Source organism: Xenopus laevis, chromosome 1L (genome assembly GCF_017654675.1).
Source record: "Xenopus laevis strain J_2021 chromosome 1L, Xenopus_laevis_v10.1, whole genome shotgun sequence".
Lineage (NCBI taxonomy): Eukaryota > Metazoa > Chordata > Amphibia > Anura > Pipidae > Xenopus > Xenopus laevis.
In genome coordinates this window covers 100,631,435-100,650,074 of record NC_054371.1, presented here as the reverse complement: position 1 = coordinate 100,650,074, position 18,640 = coordinate 100,631,435, and the positions used below count along the sequence as shown (strand labels likewise).

General features: G+C 37.4%; 1 protein-coding gene across 5 annotated transcripts in view; it reads left to right on the top strand.

Annotated features, from left to right (window-relative positions):
• The window catches only part of atcay.L (ataxia, cerebellar, Cayman type L homeolog), a 45,056-nt gene that overhangs the window by 2,445 nt on the left and 23,971 nt on the right, over positions 1–18,640 (top strand). For 4 of the 5 annotated variants that reach the window (XM_041561059.1, XM_018253976.2, XM_018253982.2 and 1 more), the window contains exons 2-7: positions 1,480–1,646; positions 12,708–12,772; positions 12,848–13,069; positions 13,602–13,787; positions 16,994–17,096; positions 18,359–18,490. In XM_041561059.1, the coding sequence (XP_041416993.1) occupies positions 1,564–1,646; positions 12,708–12,772; positions 12,848–13,069; positions 13,602–13,787; positions 16,994–17,096; positions 18,359–18,490 (791 nt within the window). In that variant the 5' untranslated portion in view covers positions 1,480–1,563. Of the gene's footprint in view, positions 1–1,479; positions 1,647–9,154; positions 9,429–12,707; positions 12,773–12,847; positions 13,070–13,601; positions 13,788–16,993; positions 17,097–18,358; positions 18,491–18,640 lie in introns of those variants that run through there. The other variant, XM_041561062.1, reaches the window with a different exon arrangement.

The following is an 18,640-nucleotide window of genomic DNA, read 5'->3' as shown; positions in this document are numbered from 1 at the left end:
CCTACTCTGCCTGTGTGTGCCATCATCTTCCTGCCTTACTTTGCCTGTTTGTGCCATATTCTACCTGTCCTGCCCTACTGTGTGTGCCATACTCTGCCAGCTCTACACTGTTTGTGTGCACCATTCTCTTCCTGTACTGTTCTGCCTGTGTGTGTCATACACTGCCTGCCTATGCTGTCTTTCTGTGCAATACTTTGCCTGCCATACTATGCTTGTGTGTGCCATACTCTTCCTGCCCTGCTCTACCTGTGTGTGTCATACACTGCCCTGTCCTACTCTGCCTGTGTGTGACATACTCTGCTTGCTCTACACTGCCTGTTTGTGCCATACTCTGCCTTCTCTACTCTGCCTGTGTGCCATACTCTGCCTGCTCTACTGTGCCTGTATATGCCATACTCTGTCTATCCTACTCTTTCTGTGTGTGTCATACTCTGCCCTATTCTGTTTTTCTGTGCCATACTTTGCCTGCCCTACTGTGTCTGTATGTGTTATACTCTGCCTACTCTACACTGTCAATGTGTGTCATACTCTGCCTGCTCTATGCTGCTTGTGTGTGCCATACTCTGCCTGCCTACTCTGTCTTTCTGTGCAATACTTTTCCTGCCCTACTCCTGTGTGCTCCATATTCTGCCTGCCCTATGCTGCCTATGTGTGCCATACTTTTCCTGCTCGACTTTGCCTTTTGAGTGCCATACTCTGCCTGTTTGTGCCATGTTCTGCCTACCTATACTGCCTGTTTGTGCAATATTCTGCCTGCCATACTCTGCCTGTGGGGGTTTGTTAACATTGGGAAATAGTTGGTATGAGGTGCCTAATTAGGTGCTAGGGGTTGCTGTGCTATCCACAGGGGAGGAGGTGGCAGTATATGGACTTAAGGATATGTCTTAGTATTACTTAATAAACTTTTTTTTACATTAGTGATGGGTGATATCCCTGCCATGAGCACCAACCATTTGGTTTTTATGCTACCACCATTGATTTGAATATGGTTATATTATATTTTCTGTACACTTAATTTCTCATCCTTTAGTTATTGTTCCTGTAGTTCTGTCTAAATTTAAAACTTTATAATTACATTTTTGGATGACAGTTCATGAATAATTTTGCACAAAGTGTTTGAATGTGTGTATACAGATTTGCAAGGAGACACTTATAATATTATGAAATATGTTACACTGTTTGATTAATAAGCATGTTTAATTGATTGGTGGTTTTGAATATTTATACAGTGTGATGACTTCCAGGGGTATCCTGACAGGTTTCAAGGAGAATCAAAATATATGTAAAGTTCCAATTAATCTACTTTTCTATATCCGCGAGTGATTCCAGTGTTTGTATTTGTTTCATTTATTTGGGAAGCTCCCAGACTTTGTTTGGAACATGGCGAGTGCCAGTATCTACAGTGACTGTGTATGTGTATATATATATATATTGTTAAATGTATATTTATATATGAGCTATGGTTATATTCTGTTGTAGAGTGCAGTGCACATCATACTATTGTAGTGCAGAGTTTCTATAGAAGAGCACCTGTTTGATACTTACTGACCAAGCCATATACAGATGGGGACCACCGAAGCCACACTACGCATGGAAAATGTGGATGTAGAAGTGAAAGAGGAATGGCAAGATGAAGACTTCCCCAGGTAAGTTGCCTTTTTTACAGTATGCTATTTCATTTTTGCCACATAGTATACTTGACAAACCTAAACCTCAACATAAAGTATCAAAAAGAGATATGTTAAAGGAAACATATACACATTATTTTATCTTTCATTTTCATGATATGAGCAGCCAGACACTGCTGCTATCAATAATGTGTTACACAAGTGCCCTCTGCTCTGGGCATGGACCAGCAAAACTTCAGAAGCAAAAAGGGGTTGTTCACCTTCCAAACACTTATTTTCAATTCAGTTGTTTTCAGACTGTTCACCTGAAATATTGATTTGTTTCAATTGCTTTCCAGTTTTACTTTTTTACCATTTTTCCAAAATTTACATGGACAGGAATGTTCCCTGTATTGGTAGAACTGGATTGTTTGCATCAGAAAGCCTATTATAGTTTATATAAACAAGCTGCTGTTTAGGCATGGGGCAGCCATTCAAGGCTCAGGTTACATAGCAGATGCACTATGTAGAATACCACTGTATTCTATTACACAGCTTATCAGTTATGTTATGCTTTAATTTTTTGGTGTTACTTTTCCTTTAAGTTTAAAGTTCCTATCTGGTGTTACAGCTCAGTAATCCGGGGGCAGATTCCAAATTGTTACATTAGTGGATAAATTTTTCAGCAGCATGTGTGGAATATTAGCAACTATTGTATCATATAACAGGGGTTCTGCTCAGCAGGACCAAATAAAAGAAATGTATCATTTACTATAGTTTACAGATTTGAAGCTGCTTTAGGAAGACATAAGGTGAAAAATGGAAATATAATGGAAATATTAGAAAAGCAGTAATATTTCTGGTGATCTGAAAACAACTGAACTGAAAAAAAGTTCTGAACAACCCCTGATGCAGACACAACTCTACTGGGCTCTATCACTCAATGTCAGTGAGTATTCTGGAAAATTCCTGTACAAATTCTTCTTTTTAGATTTATATAGACATAGGGTATATTTATCAATGAGTGAAGTCAGAGGTCGCCACAGTGCTCTAGAGTGATTTCTATGGGACTTTTAAAAAAGTATTTATCAATGAGTGAAAGTTCATCCTTTAATAAATAAGCCTTTCAAAATCCTATAGAAATGAATGGAGAGTGGCAGAGTTTCAACTGTGGTGATCTCTAACTTCACTCTTTGATAAATATAACCCATAGTCTTATGGCGGTTTTACTTGTGCCAAACAAATGCTATATATTTATAAATATATACAAATTACAAAATTTACAACAGCACTCCCATATAACCCCCTGAGAGAACCTGTTTTGCACAACTGAACTGTAACTCTAATAAAAAAAGACACTTTTAGTTACAAAGTTTGTACAAAATATGCATAAGCCGGCACTCCCCGTCAAGGCAGTGTCCATGCGTCAGTCCTATCTAAGTGAAAAAAGTATTATCTTTGAGGGGAGAAAGACCATACCTGCTTTTCCTTTTATTTAGCATGATCTCTTCCAAAGACACCATTAAGCGGGGGTTGGCAAAGCAGGCATTTAAGGACAGCGCCACCTCCCCATAATATATAATTTAAATAAACAATGAAATGCAGCTCACCCCTTCCTTCATTGGGTGCATGTGGTCAGGCTTGATATACAAATTACAAAATTTATCACAGCACTCCAACATGTAAGGGGGTTGAGAGAGCATGTATTTAAGGAGAGAAAAGCAGGTATGGTCTTTCTCCCCCCAAAGATAATACTTTTTTCAGGATCATGGTTTAGGTGAAGGCTACAAAAAGCTATCTCAGAGGTTTAAACTGTCGGTTTCAACTGTAAGGAATGTAATTGGGAAATAGAAGGCCACAGGCCCAGTTGCTGTAAAAGCCAGGTCTGACAGGCCAATAAAAATACAGGAGTGGCATATGCGGAGGATTGTGAGAATGGTTACAAACAACCCAAAGATCACCTCCAAAGACCTGCATGAACATCTTGCTGCACGTGGTGTTTCTGTACATCGTTATACAATTCAGCGCAATTTGCACAAAGAACATCTGTATGGCAGGGTGATGAGAGAGAAGCCCTTTCTACACTCACGCTGCAAAGCAGAGTCGCTTGTTGTATGTAAAAGCTCATTTACACAAGCCACAGTCATTTTGGAACAAAGTGCTTTGGACTGATGAAACAAAAATTTAGTTATTGGGCATAACAAAAAGAGCTTTGCATGGTGGAAGAAGAATACCACATTCCTGGAAAAACACCTGCTACCTAGTGTCAAATTTGGTGGAGGTTCCATCATGCTGTGGGGCCATGTGGCTAGTTCAGGGACTGGGACCCTTGTTAAAGTCAAGGGTCGGATGAATTCAACCCAATATCAACAATTTCTTCACTATAATGTTCAAGCATCAGTCCCAAAGTTGAAGTTACACAGTTGGATATTCCAACAAGACAATGACCCTAAACACACTTCGAAATCTATAAAGGCATTTATGTAGAGGGAGAATATTCTGGAATGACCGTCACAGTCCTCCGACTTGAATATTATCGAAAATCTATGGGATAATTTGAAGCAGGCTGTCCATGCTCGGCAGCCATCAAATTTAACTGAACTAGAAAAATTTTTGTACGGACGAATGGTCAAAAATACCGCTATCTTGAATCCAGACACTCATCAAAGGCTATAGGAGGCATCTTGAGGCTGTTACATTTGCAAAAGGAGGATCAACTAAGTATTGATGTAATATCTCTGTTAGGGTGGCCAAATGTTTAATTTTGTTATGATGCATATTGCATATTTTCTGTTAATCCAACAAACTTTATGTCACTGCTGAAATACATTTTTTTTCCATAAGGCATGTTATATATTAAAAGGAAGTTGCTACTTTGAAAGCTCAGCCAATGATAAACAAAACTCCAAAGAATTAACAGGGGTTCCCAAACTTCCAAACTTTTTCATATGACATATATATATATATATAGATCCCATACAACTGGTGCACTCTAAACTGTCCTCAAATGCCTGGGTGCTGGTCAAGGTTCTGTTTTCTATATATATACTGTATATATATATATATATATATATATATATATATATATATATATATATATATATATATATATATATATATATATATAAACCTAGGTGATTCTGACACCATAGCCTGAAATGCATAACATTTGTGGCGAGAGTAGGGCTGATCCAGTAAAATTTCCCATTGCTTTGCAATTGTTGGCTGAAAGTATAAGAAGCAGGGCAATATGTGCAAAGGTGTGAGGGTAGGAGCTCTTTTCTAATAATGAAGTAATGAATTTCCTTTTAAGTTGATTGACATGCATGAATCTGTAAGTGCATATTAAACTGTTTGCTTAAAAGTCTAGGTGTTATTGTAGAAGCCCATAATCCACTACATTACTTTTTTTTTTTTTTAATAAAAAAATGTATTACTTTGGCAGGAATAATCACATCTGTACTGAAACTGAGTACTTTTCTCCTGTGCAATAGTATAACGCTTTGTGCGATCTCAATGAGGAGGTTCTTAGTGATATAAGAGGGTTCACTGTCTATTCATGATCTGGATACAAGCACAGCTGCAAAGAGGATATGTTGGTACATCAATGCAGGAAGTAACCAAGATAGATTAAACAAAGACTAAATAGAATCTTTATACAGCCTGCTGAGATTGCACTCCGTAATACAAAATACATATTATGTAGTAAATACAGACATTGCAGCCTCACCTTGGTTTTAATTCATTTGCAATAAACGGAAGGAAAGAACTGGGAAAACAGACCCTAAGGCTAATGGCATACAGGACTTTTTGACCACCCCTGCCATCCTGCGGATACAGTGATGTCTGCCTGTCACCACTTGTAATGTTTTCAAATAAAAAGCTTTTTATTTAATGTACCCATGTTCCATTAGCCTAAAAACTTTTCATTATTGCCAACCTGGCAATACAAATAGTAGATGATGGTTTTAAACAATTTGAAACGGAAGTATGTGGCTTTTATTTTATAGGGTTAGACACCCTAGGATGTATCCATCACTGAGTTACTTATTTTGATATTTTGGTTCATTTATATAACTTTTATAGTTTTTATTAAAAAGTTCTGTGCTTGCACAGTGTTGGACCTGGCTGTGTTGTAATACATAGAATACATTTGTCCTTCTTTTTAATATTCAAATGTTAGGAAGTATTTACTTTCAATGCCTCTTTCCCAGCAACATAACATGCTTTATATTCAATGCTAGATTTAACTTTCCTGCCCCCTAAGCTGAACTGCCCTGCTGCCCCACCTCACCAATCTCTGTGAAGCTAACAGTGCACCAAGTTTAAAACAGGTTGACAATGTCTGGTACCCACAGCAACTTCCACATACCCCGTTCTCCAAGAGTTAGCAGGTGCATTTTTCGATCATATCCTATTGAAAACTAGGGGGTACAAGTAGTGGTGCTGGCCTTACCACCTGCCAGTGAGAACATGCAAAAAACATTGAGGTAGATACCTGAATGATATGCAGTTAATGGGTGGTCCCAAGTGCTCATGAAACTTCACAAATGATCAAACATTTAGGGACCTAATAGGCCTTTCTTCAGTGATGAGCACCTTGTAGTAAATTTGGGATCACCCCATCATTCCACATCATTCAGGTGTTTGTTCTCATTTTTTGACTGAGTATACTTTGATCATGACTTTCATTGTTTTTTTAATGGAGAACTAAAGCTTAACTAAAGAAGTATGGTTAAATGTTGTACATTATGTTTAGGGTTTCTATACCAGCCCAATGGAACATCAGTCATTTAGCAGTAAAGATCTGTACCTCCAAATATGCCCCTGTAACTCCCCATCTTTTTGTCTGCTGATTCACTGCACATGAAGCATAAGATACTGCTTATGTATAATATAACAACAACATAAGGCTGATTAGTAAATAATTATTGGTACAGGGTAGCTCAGAAACATGCACAATTAACATCAGAATTTAATAAACCCTCTAGCATCGCTTATATGACCAGCAAACCTCATATTCTGCTTGATGATTTGTGACGACCAGCTTGGGCAATATGGGAAATCCCTTTGACAACTTTGAAGGCCTGGATTATTATTTCTATGGAGATACTGAACCATTAGGCTGGTTCCAGAAGTTCAATACCTAAAATATGGCATTTCTAGCCATATCAATTTTTAGGGCTTAATTTTCCTTAATTTTCCTAAACAAGCTTTTATAGAGACCTGTCATAACAGTAAGAATACCAAATTGACCTTTCATACAAATACCCTGATAAGAGAAGGGTGGATTGATATGAAAATATATAGCATGATCAAAATGTAGATGAGGTTCTAGTTTTAGAGTTTAGTAAAAGTAGATCACAGCTGCCTAACATCATCACAGATACCAGCATTAGATTATTTCTTGCAACTAAATTAAGTGGTGGAGCTTGGGTGGTGGTACAAGGGTCTTCTGAGATCAGAATATGCACTGTGCAGCAAGACCATCTGTGCATTTGCTGATTGCCATGGGAAGGGTGCAGACTGAGGTCCACTGCCTAGGGAAGCACCTGACCTAAATACAACCCTGGATACTTACCATTATTTGTTTGACTTGAACAATGGATGCTTCTGATTTACAACATTATCGGTTTCTTTCAGTGTAATACAGTGAAGTGATGATGATTTCTATGGCAGTGTAATACGTGAGGTGAAGACACAGACCATACATTGGTAAAATCTGGGATCAAATGGGTTTTCAAGCACCGCCCAGTGATTACAATTGCTGACTTTGTTTTCCAGGCAAAGGGCTCCACTCTGCTGAAAAATGCAGTGGCCTAGGATATATATTTAACCCTTCTGGCTGCTCAGGACCAGGTACATGCACAGTATAGTAAACTATATGACATTTACTATAATGCACATGCTCACTATCCTGGGCAGCTATACTGAAGCAGCTGAAAGGGCCATCGGGAAGCAGGTGAACATGGTGGCATGACACCAGTGTTAGTATACCCTGGGCCAAGGAGGAGTACCACCTGGGGGACATGGTCAGCAACTGTAATCACTGGTGGGTGCCCTCCATTGATTTTTACTTTCCTTGTTCTTTAATCTGCAGGCTGTGCCTTTTCATCAGACTTGGGCCAAGTAGGGTGGCCCTAACTGATGTGCTTTTTCAATATATATACAGGTTTGGGATCTGTTATCTGGAAACCAGTTATCCAGAAAGCTCCAAATTATGGAAAGGCTGTCTCCCATAAACTCCATTTTATCCAAATATTCCAAATTGGGTTTATTTAATGTTTACATGATTTTCTAGTAGACTTAAAGGGATACTGTCATGAGGAACAAAATCAAAATGAACCAGTTAACAGTGCTGCTCCAGCAGAATTCTGCACTGAAATCCATTTCTCAAAAGAGCAAACAGATTTTTTTATATTCAATTTTGAAATCTGACATGGGGCTAGACATTTTATCAATTTCCCAGCTGCCCCAAATGTGACTTGTGCTCTGATAAACTTCAATCACTCTTTACTGCTGTACTGCAAGTTGGAGTGATATCACCCCCTCCCTCCCCCCCCCCCCAGCAGCCAAACAAAAGAACAATGGGAAGGTAACCAGATAGCAGCTCCCTAACTCAAGATAACAGCTGCCTGGTAGATCTAAGAACAACACTCAATAGTAAAAACCCATGTCTCACTGAGACACATTCAGTTACATTGAGAAGGAAAAACAGCAGCCTGCCAGAAAGCATTTCTCTCCTAAAGTGCAGGCACAAGTCACATGACTTGGGGCAGCTGGGAAATTGACAAAATGTCTAGCCCCATGTCAGATTTCAAAATGTAATATAAAAAAATGTGTTTGCTCTTTTGAGAAATGGATTTCAGTGCAGAATTCTGCTGGAGTTTGAAAAAAACATGTTTTCCAATGACAGGATCCCTTTAAGGTATGAAGATTCAAATTACGGAACGATCCGTTATCTGGAAAACCACAGGTTCCTAAACATTCAGGTAAACAGGTCCCATACCTATATATGTACAAGTATATGTATAGAGGTTTTGTATGTAAAGATTTGTAAAGATTTAATGGATGTTAAATAGAATTGTTTCTATTTAGAAAAAAAATGCATAACATAATAGAAAACATAATTTGTATAATTTTCTATTCAGATATGGAGAATCCTTATATTTAGCTTTAAGATTACTGCTCATTTATTTCCAGAAGAGAATGTGCTGCAATAAACGAGTTAGGCCCATGCATCTCCCTGCCCATATATATATGTTTTTAATGTTGGATCAATTAAAGATTGATATAAGAAAAAGTGAAAACCTCCTGTCTACCTACTTTGAAGAGGAATTTGTGTATGCCCATGTATTCTAATGAACCTTATTTCCAGAAGAGTACCTCTCATTTGCTTAAATGTGGCAATGAGGCGTTTATAATGTTATGTAGTTAGCGGTGCTGCAAGCAGTAATGTTCCTGCATCAGTAGGATATAAATAGAACTGTTGGCATTGTCTGCCTTATGACTAAGTTGGCATCACAGGAGGAGGGGTTTCTGAATCTCTTGTGCGTGGCTGAACTGTGTGTTGTCTGTACCCCATCCTGCAATGATGCTGAGATGTAGAATAAAACAAGATGCACAAGCTCAATGGTTTCAGCATTTGTTTACCCAGGGGATTATAGCTGAGAGCCCGTGCTGTGTGTGGAAAACACATTTTACTAACAAAGTTAAAACCTAACCTCCAAGGTTTTAAATCTTAAATGGTACAATACAGGTGAATGTCAAAGAAGACATACACGAAGGCAAGAATACAGCAGAGTTCATAAGAGAGACCAGGTATGGGTTAAATTATGTAACCACATTTTAGCACTATAAGCCGTTTTGCATGTTAATATATTGTTGAACATGCTTTCTGTGAATTAAATAGGCAAAGATCCTGTGATGTAACTAGCAGCTCATGGGCCCCATGTCATTATTGCTCAGGCCCCCTTTGTCCACAATCATCCAAGCGAACAATTACCATTGGCTTCTCGGTCCTACCATAGTCATTTATCCATATAATTCCTGATTCTGCATGGTGGATTGAATGCCTTTTTTGTGTTAAATGATTACATTTGTTCTGCCCATGGTCTCTACTCTCCATATAGACCTGCATGGAGATACACAACAATTATACTGTATATTAAACTTAGTTATATACTAACTATATATAATATAAAAATAATATAATTAGTGGCACTGAACTAAATTGTTATGGATGAAGAAACACTTTCCATGGATGCCTCTGTAGCTATATTGATGTTGTTTGGATGCTTCAACAGTTAGCACATGGGTTGCATACTGTAAAACTGGAGTGCTGACTCATTTGGAAATGACTATTATATGTATATATACAGTATACAGTATATATATATATATATATATATATATATATATATATATATATATATTATATGTATATACATACAGTATACTGTATATGAATACATGGTTCTATGGCACATGCAAAATTAATGAACTGAGTGGACACTAATATGTACTTACATATAAATATATAACCTCGTATAATAAGCTTGCGGGACCCACAGCAGACACTTTCTTCTCTTTAAGGCAGTTTATCTACTCGCAGAGGTGATTATTTCAGGATACAAAACACAAATCATAAAATAAATTCTGCCCACTGAGCACTACTATAACATATTTGATGAGTTCCCTCACTAAAATGGGCCCCTTGTTCACTACCAGCAAAAACACTTAGGTTAGGTTCCTTTTGGGAAATTGTTCAGCCTCCTGGCTTTCCTCAGTCCCTTAGATTTTTGTTCACAGCTCTCTTTGTACCTTGCAGTTGCAGGCAGCACCCCCATCTATTGGAGATGCTACCTGCATAGGCAGTAAAGGGGGGTTAACCTCTATATAATGAAATGTGGACATTGGGACAGACTGAAGGAAAAGAACATGAACTGCACAGTGGTTGTACATGAACTGCTGGCTGTCATAAAAAACAATATTGGTGTGACCTCTCCTGGGCATGGCCACAGAAAGAAATCTATAATTAAAATGCTAATGTTTCTAAAATAATCAAGTTACTCTTTAGTATTCAGTGCAAGCAATGTCTTTCTTCATGCAGGAGTCGGAGATATAGGTATATTTTGTTTGACATTTGGGTTAAATACATTTTTGTGTGCTCCCTTTGTCTTTACAATATATTAGAGTTACCTATATTTAACTTTTTGAGGGGAGACAGGGAAGAATACCTTGATTATTTTAGAAATGGTACACCATTTTTTAAAGATCATAATTAGAGTTTCTTATTTTCAATAAATTAAGTTTATACAGGTATAGGACCTGTTATCAGGAATGCTTGAGACATACATTTTAAGGATAAGGTGTATTTCCATAATTTGGATCACCATAACCATACTAAAAATCTACTAAAAATTATTTAAACATTATAATGAGATGGCCTTCCTGGATAACAGATCCCATACCTGTATTAACTTTTTCAAGATCTTTTTCAGTGGTTTGAAAATTGGTGTTTTTTTTTTATAGAATTACAACACTAATCTGAATGAAATGAACTCACCCCTGCTGTAATACAGGGGGGGGGGGCACAAAAGGCAGAATTTAAATAGGGTTACCACTTAATCTCTTCTCCTGGCAGTGACATTAAGGGAGCGGAGTGGATTATGTCCAGGAGTGGGGTGATGATATAAGTGGGCAGTGGCATAATGGACTGCAATTAGCCAAATTCTGGGATCATAATGAGTCTTGCCCATGTTTCAGAACCCTGCATTTTGAACTATACTGTCAGGTTCAAAATTGGACAGGTGGCATCCTTAATTGTAATCTACAATTTGACACTGAGATAGTGATATTATCAAAAAAGCCAAGTGTTCTCTAAAAACTAGATAATTTGTTTTGATAATTTGTGTTATTAAAAATGAAATAAATAGTGTTAATTTAAATTCATGGCAGTGTAACATTTAAATCTGGAGGTTCCGATGTGAAAACTTCATTAAAAACAGAACCCACATTACTACAGAATGTACCCCACTATAATATAATGAATATAATCCAAGTAGGTAGAGTTTTGCAAGAATATTTTATTCTAAATAGAAACAGCAAATTATGTTTATGAACAATGAACACTAATTTGGAGATCGTTCAAACTGACATCATTAATGTTTATGTTAAAAATCCTGTAAATTTTGATAACCTATTTACTTTTTAACCTGTCTGATAGAATTGCAGCACAAATATTTAATTCTCTTCTTAGTGGAACATGGGGGATTGGATAGGAAATATAAAAGTGTTGAGCAAATACTTTTACAGCAAATTTAAAGATATTAAAAAATTATAAAATGCATGAAAAGACAATGATATGATAGTTTTACTTTCTGGTGTCAGTATCTCTTTAAAGGGGTGGTTCACCTTCAAACAACTAGTTGTTTTCAGATAGATCACCAGAAATAACGAATTTTCCAATGATTTTCTATTTTCTATGTGTCACCGTTTTTCTAATATTGAAGTGTAAAGTGTAATTTTTCACCTTCTAAAGCAGCCCTGGGAGGGGGGGTCGCCGATCCTGCCTGTAAACTGTTGTAAATGGATACATTTAGTTGATACATTTCTTATCTGTCTCCCTGCTGAGCAGAATCCCTGGGTTTCATTACAGGCAGCTGTTAGAATTGATACAATAGTTGCTAATACTCCAGAGATGCTGCTGAGAAATGTATCAACTAAATGTTGCAAAATTGTAACAGTTTGGAGTCTGCACCTGAATTACTGAGCTGTCAGACTTAAACACCAAAGACAAGAACATTCAACTTTAAACTTAGATTTTGGAAAAACGGTAAAAAATAAATAATGGAAAGTGATTGAAAAAAGTCTTTATTTCTGGGGAACAATCAAAAAACAACTGCATTGAAAAAAGTGTTTGGAAGGTGAACAACCCCTTTAAACACAGCAGTTTGGGCCCCCAATTTATTTTACAGCCTTTACATAATAGATTTGTTTAAATTGGCAGAAGTTTGGGGTATTGGGGTGCTAATAGCACAATGAATTGCTTTTTATAACTTCTTCCTCATGGAAAAACCACTTTTACTCTTTTAATAGGCCCCTTCCTGAAGATACAGGAATGGATAGTCTTAGCAGTCCCCTTGAAGATGACTTTACTTCCTGTAAGTATATTTTATAGATTATCTACACAAACATATGCACACCGGCTTCTCTCACTTAATTTATTTTTATTTCAGCTCCTCCTAACACATTAAATATCAGCTCATCCCATAGCAAAAGGAAGACCCTGGTAGCCCCAGAAATCAACATATCTCTTGACCAGAGTGAGGGTTCTGTGCTATCTGATGACTTCCTGGATACTCCTGATGATCTGGACATTAATGTAGATGATATTGAGACGCCAGATGAAACAGATTCTTTGGAATTTGTGGCCAATGGAAATGAGCTTGAATGGGAAGGTAATGGTAGAATAAATACTTTGTATATCATTGTTGTTTCCTAAACACAAACTCCTAATAGTTTTACGATCAGTATATATTTAATAATTGGGCTGATATCTGCCCTGTGTGTACAGTGATAGGCATAAGAAAGCAATATGAATGGCAGGAGGCTAAGGCAGTATTGGGGGGAAACTGGCAGTTTTTCTTGATTAATCCATTAACTCCTTTTTCCACAGTCATTTGTGCAGTGTGGCAAGAATAAACAGAGTGCAGAGCCAGAATGTAGACTATAGATCCACAATGGAGAATTAGATTAGGGAACCAACATAACTATATTTTTATTTTTCTCTTGAATTTATAAAAATGTAATGGTGTATTATTTTATATTGGCTTATTTGAAGGTAGTGCAGGTATGGGACCTATTATCCAGAATGCTGAATGTATAGTGGCCATTTAATAGGATTCTTCTTATGCAAAGGTTGATATCAACTTGATACAGGAACAGGAAACAACATTATTGAATTCTTAAATATGAGAATTTCTTCTTTAGATGATACACCGGTTGCAAGTGCAAAGAACATGCCTGGTAATAGCGCTGATCTTTTTGGTGATGGGGCTGGTGAAGAAGGTGGCACCACTAATGGACGCATGTGGCGAACTGTGATAATTGGGGAGCAAGAACATCGAATTGACCTGCAAATGATAAAACCATATATGAAAGTAGTGACACATGGAGGTTAGTAGGCAGATAGCTTTTTCCTATAAAAATGGGAATTGAAGTAGAGAACAGCAATAGGTGTATGAGTCTTAGACAAACATATTGTAGGAGACTAGGAGTTATTGAGCTGGCAGTTGCCAGGGGGAACAATATGCTTCCAGCAATAACCCCTGCTGTTCATCCTTAACATAAAAAATCCTAGGTTAGCTAAAACTTGTCCAGTCCAAAAGATCGAAGAATTAATTGTGATAGTCTGTCTTGTTTTGTTGAACTGTATATATGATCTGTATGTTGTTGTTTCTTAACTCCTCTCAAAGCCATCTTATGCATCACCCTATGATCATCACAAACAAAAACATAAAATCTAAAATAATAATAGTTTTCTGTGGTCTGTGGTTCCTACAGAGTTTAAATAGGTTCCCTGTGAACAGAGCTCAACTTTGATAAACATGAGATTTTGCCAAATTATAAAGAGCAGTGCTTCCCAGCTGTAGTACTAACCACAGATTGTACACAAGAAATAGCTCCAAAACTCTGAAAAAGGCTAACTGCAAGCAGAGGCATCAAGTATTTGGTGAGGGTCTTTCCTTTTATGAATTTAAGTATAGAGCTGTTTAAGGATAACATTTCAGAAGAAAAATCACTCACCAATTCTAACAGCACCTTTAATCAATTATGCACATTATGAGTCACTACAAACATCATACCGATAATACTTATATGATTGATATCAGTATTATGTATGAAATTAGTAGTACATCCACAGTTCTGCAATCAACCCTGAGGGGTGGTTCGCCTTTAAGTTAGCTGTTAGTATGTTAAAGAGTGTCCTATTCCTAGCAACTTTGCAATATTCCCCCTAATATTCCAATCTCTCATTCAACCCACTGGCTGGTTGCTAGGGTAAATAAGACCCTAGCAACAAGATAGCTGGTAAAATACTGTAGGGACCCATAGGGTTAATGTGGCCCTATGGCTTTAAATCCTTAAATGTCCATGTAGCTAGTTGTAATTTGCTTAGTTGTATTATTGGCCAGGAGGCGCTGTGGTTATACGACATATTTTAGTTAAAAAATGTCTTTATTAGTCAAAGTTAAAAAATGTATACTTACATCTCCATCCGCCCTACATGTTTCGTACCCACAGTCAGGTCCGGCCCACAGTGGATCTTCCTCTTTGGCTTCTGGTTGCGGACCCATCAAGATGTGTCCAGGGAGCCTAGGTACACCAAGGCCCAGTAAAGACCCAGTTTACCTTAGAGGGACCTGAACATCTAGGGGCAGTAGGGACCTGAACATCTAGGGGCAGATTTACAAAATTCGAGTGAAGAATTCGAATGTAAAAAACTTCGAATTTCGAAGTATTTTTTGGGTACTTCGACCATCGAATTGGTTAAATTCGTTCGAATTCGAACGATTCGAAGTAAAAATCGGTCGACCATTCGATAATCGAAGTACTGTCTCTTTAAAAAATACTTCGACCACCTACTTCGGTAGATAAAACCTACCGAAGTCAATGTTAGCCTATGGGGAAGGTCCCCATAGGCTTGCCTGTGATTTTTTGTTCGAAGGATTTTCCTTCGATCGTTGGATTCAAATCCTTCGAATCGTTCGATTCGAAGGATTTAATCGTTCAATCGCACGAAAAATCCTTCGATCGATCGATCGCAGGATTTGCGCAAAATCGTTCGACTTCGATATTCGTAGTCGAACGATTTTAGTTCCCAGTCGAATATCGAGGGTTAATTAACCCTCGATATTCGACTATTGATGAATCGGCCCCCTAGTGTTTAAGTCAGGGAGCAGGGCCCCATGAATGAGGCTAGTGAGTGGCAGGAATCAGGGGTGTAACTACAGAGGAAGCAGGGGGGCCCAGGAGGTGTAGGGGGCCCCATGGGTCTCTAATCAATGAACAATTTCAACATATATTGGTAAAACAGGACAACCACTTGATATGTTGGGGGCCCTAAAATTAATTTTCTGTGAGCCCAATAACATCTAGTTACACTACTGGCAGGAATATAATTGTTATAGTACTCTCTAGGAGAGTAAGACAGTGAGGGAAGAGAGAAAGAGCAGTTTGTGCTCCATCAAGGAGAGGTAGTAGGGAGTAGCTTCCCAGGCTGCAAGATTGCCTACAGTGAAGGGTCCATAGTAGATAGGGTGTCAGGCTTTAGGTTCTCCTCCCTGACCACTCCACTGGGTGAGATCCAGACCACATGTGAGATATTTATGCCTAGAGGGAAGTTGTACTGCCTTGACTACATCCTCAGGGAATGCACTTGCATCTGCCTCTACTATACTCTCTGAGCTGTGTGCTTATATATATTCTGCAAATGCCTCTTTATTGATGTAAGTAACCTGTGGATCATTAGTCTCTGACAAATAAAGTGATTTTGTTCTGTTTGATTTACAAGAACCTCCTGGCTCCCATTTCTTTATTGGTTAAAGCATGTTAACCTATGGGAGTTGTAGTTGCACTACACCGCACCTTCAATACTTCCCTTTTTGCAAAGGCCCTGCCTTAAGTGATAGGGTCCAATGTAACCCATGCTCTAGTATACTAGCTGGTTGTAAACCCCGTTGGCGCATTGGACTGCTTACCTTAAAATAATTAGGTTGGTGCCTGGAGAGCAATATGCAAGTAAAACTATAATATAGGGTGTTCTAACTTTGTTGGGTGCTCTGTCTTGTTTCCAGTTTATACTAACACAGGTGGATCAGAAAACAGTTGTGAACCAGTGTATTAAGCCTCCAGTTTAGGACAATTTCTGTATGATCAAGTTTCAGTTTCTGATCAGTTGGATTGGATTGTCTCCCAAGTATGGTTGATGCAGAGCATACACACATGTTTAGCTGGCCTGTAGACAAAATGATGAAATCACATGGAAAAATACATGGAAAGCAAAAGGGAGGTGGGGAACCCTTTTTTCCTTTTGGTTAATTGTTGACTTCCGCTACACGTTAGCTGGCATCTGGTGACATACTGAGATACCGACACCTGTAATCTGAAGAGATTGCATGCCATTTTATTTAAACCATTGTCCAAGGTGCGCATATGCCAACTAATAATTTGGTATGTGCAGTCAACTTTATTCATACCAGGCAGATAAAGAATTGATGTCCTGTTTATGGAAACCACATAAATAAAATACTACATGATGTTTAAAATGTACATATGCACAATCAATATCCACAGGTCACTAAAATGATTTTTTCTTCCAGGTTATTATGGTGAAGGTCTCAATGCTATTATAGTGTTTGCAGCCTGTTGTCTACCAGATAGCAACTGTCCTGATTACCATTACATCATGGAAAATCTCTTTCTGTAGGTAGAAATTACATTGTATGTATACTGTATACCTATGATAACATTTCAATATTTTTTGTTCATTTTATCATTTGTTGGCATGTATCATAATTTAGAAAGATTAAAATATATAAAGTTTTAATCAAAGACCATAGTTTAAATAAAGACCATAGACTTCAATGCAGTTCAGCTAATTTTCTGTTTCGACAATTTTCGGTGAAACAAAAAGGGTCAGATTCGCCCATCACTAAACATGACTTATTATACTGAACTCATTTTTTCAACTAAATATTTTTTTTTTAATCTTGATTATTTATCAAGATCCTTAAGGATAATTCCTGAACTATTTATTGCCCAATAGTTTAAAATATATATAAAAACAAGTCCATTCTCAGGTCTATTATGTTTTCAGTAGTCAATGTTAGCCCAAAAAAATTATCATAATTGTATCATATAGCTATGATACTCCTTGCTTTCAAGTGCGTCACCAGATGAAGGAAGCATCTTATGAACTTTCTGGATAACAGGTTTCCAGATAACGGATTTCATATCTGGAGTACCCTATGCCACTTCTTGTCCATGAGTATTTTTTATAAATTTGCTTCTCCGTTTACGCTGAAACAAAAGGCAATTACATTTATTTAATAGGTTACATCCCCCTATAAAATAGTGTAATAAAATAAGAATACACAAGAGCCATAAATATCCTGTAAATTATATAGTGAATAAAGTACTCCCTGTTGTAAAATCTTAAGATATTATAAGTTACAGAGGAGTTCCATGACCATATAAAAACACAAGGCCAAAGGCAGGTCATGGAACTCTGAGGTGACTTCTAATATCCTCATATTTTGCAACAGGGGGTACTTTATTTATTATAATACACAAGTTCCAGTGAGTCATGTGACAGAAATTACATCACTAAGCTCCAATTATAATTGATTATGTCACTAAGAGCCGTTTACAGTATATGGATATAATACACAAACGCCATGAATATCTTGTAAATTATATCCTTATAAACGGTGAGTTCTTATGTCATCAGTTATAAACGTGAGTTCTGATGTCATTTCTGTCACATGCCTCACTTTGTGTAACATGACTCTCTGAGCCTTGTGCCTTTATAGGGTAATGGAACTCCTTCATGACTTATAATATCCTTGTATCCTAGAAGGTATTTCCTATATTAAACAATATAATGCTTAACACAGACTAAATATCATACACATTTACTCTCCTGTTTCCTACTTATTTTTGCTGGCCATTCTTGTTTTTTTCAGTTATGTCATAAGCAGTTTGGAGCTGCTGGTAGCTGAGGATTATATGATTGTCTACCTAAATGGGGCAACACCACGAAGACGGATGCCTGGGATAGGATGGCTAAAGAGATGCTATCAGATGATCGACAGGAGGTGAGTAATCGCTGGCTTGAATTTATTAGATTTTTTTATTCTCTTTATTAGATTTTTTTCTCCTCTTGCTTTGGAAATATGCATAAGAAAGCTAAAACAATTCTTCAACATTAACTAGAACTGGAAAGACAAATATAGAATAACAAAATC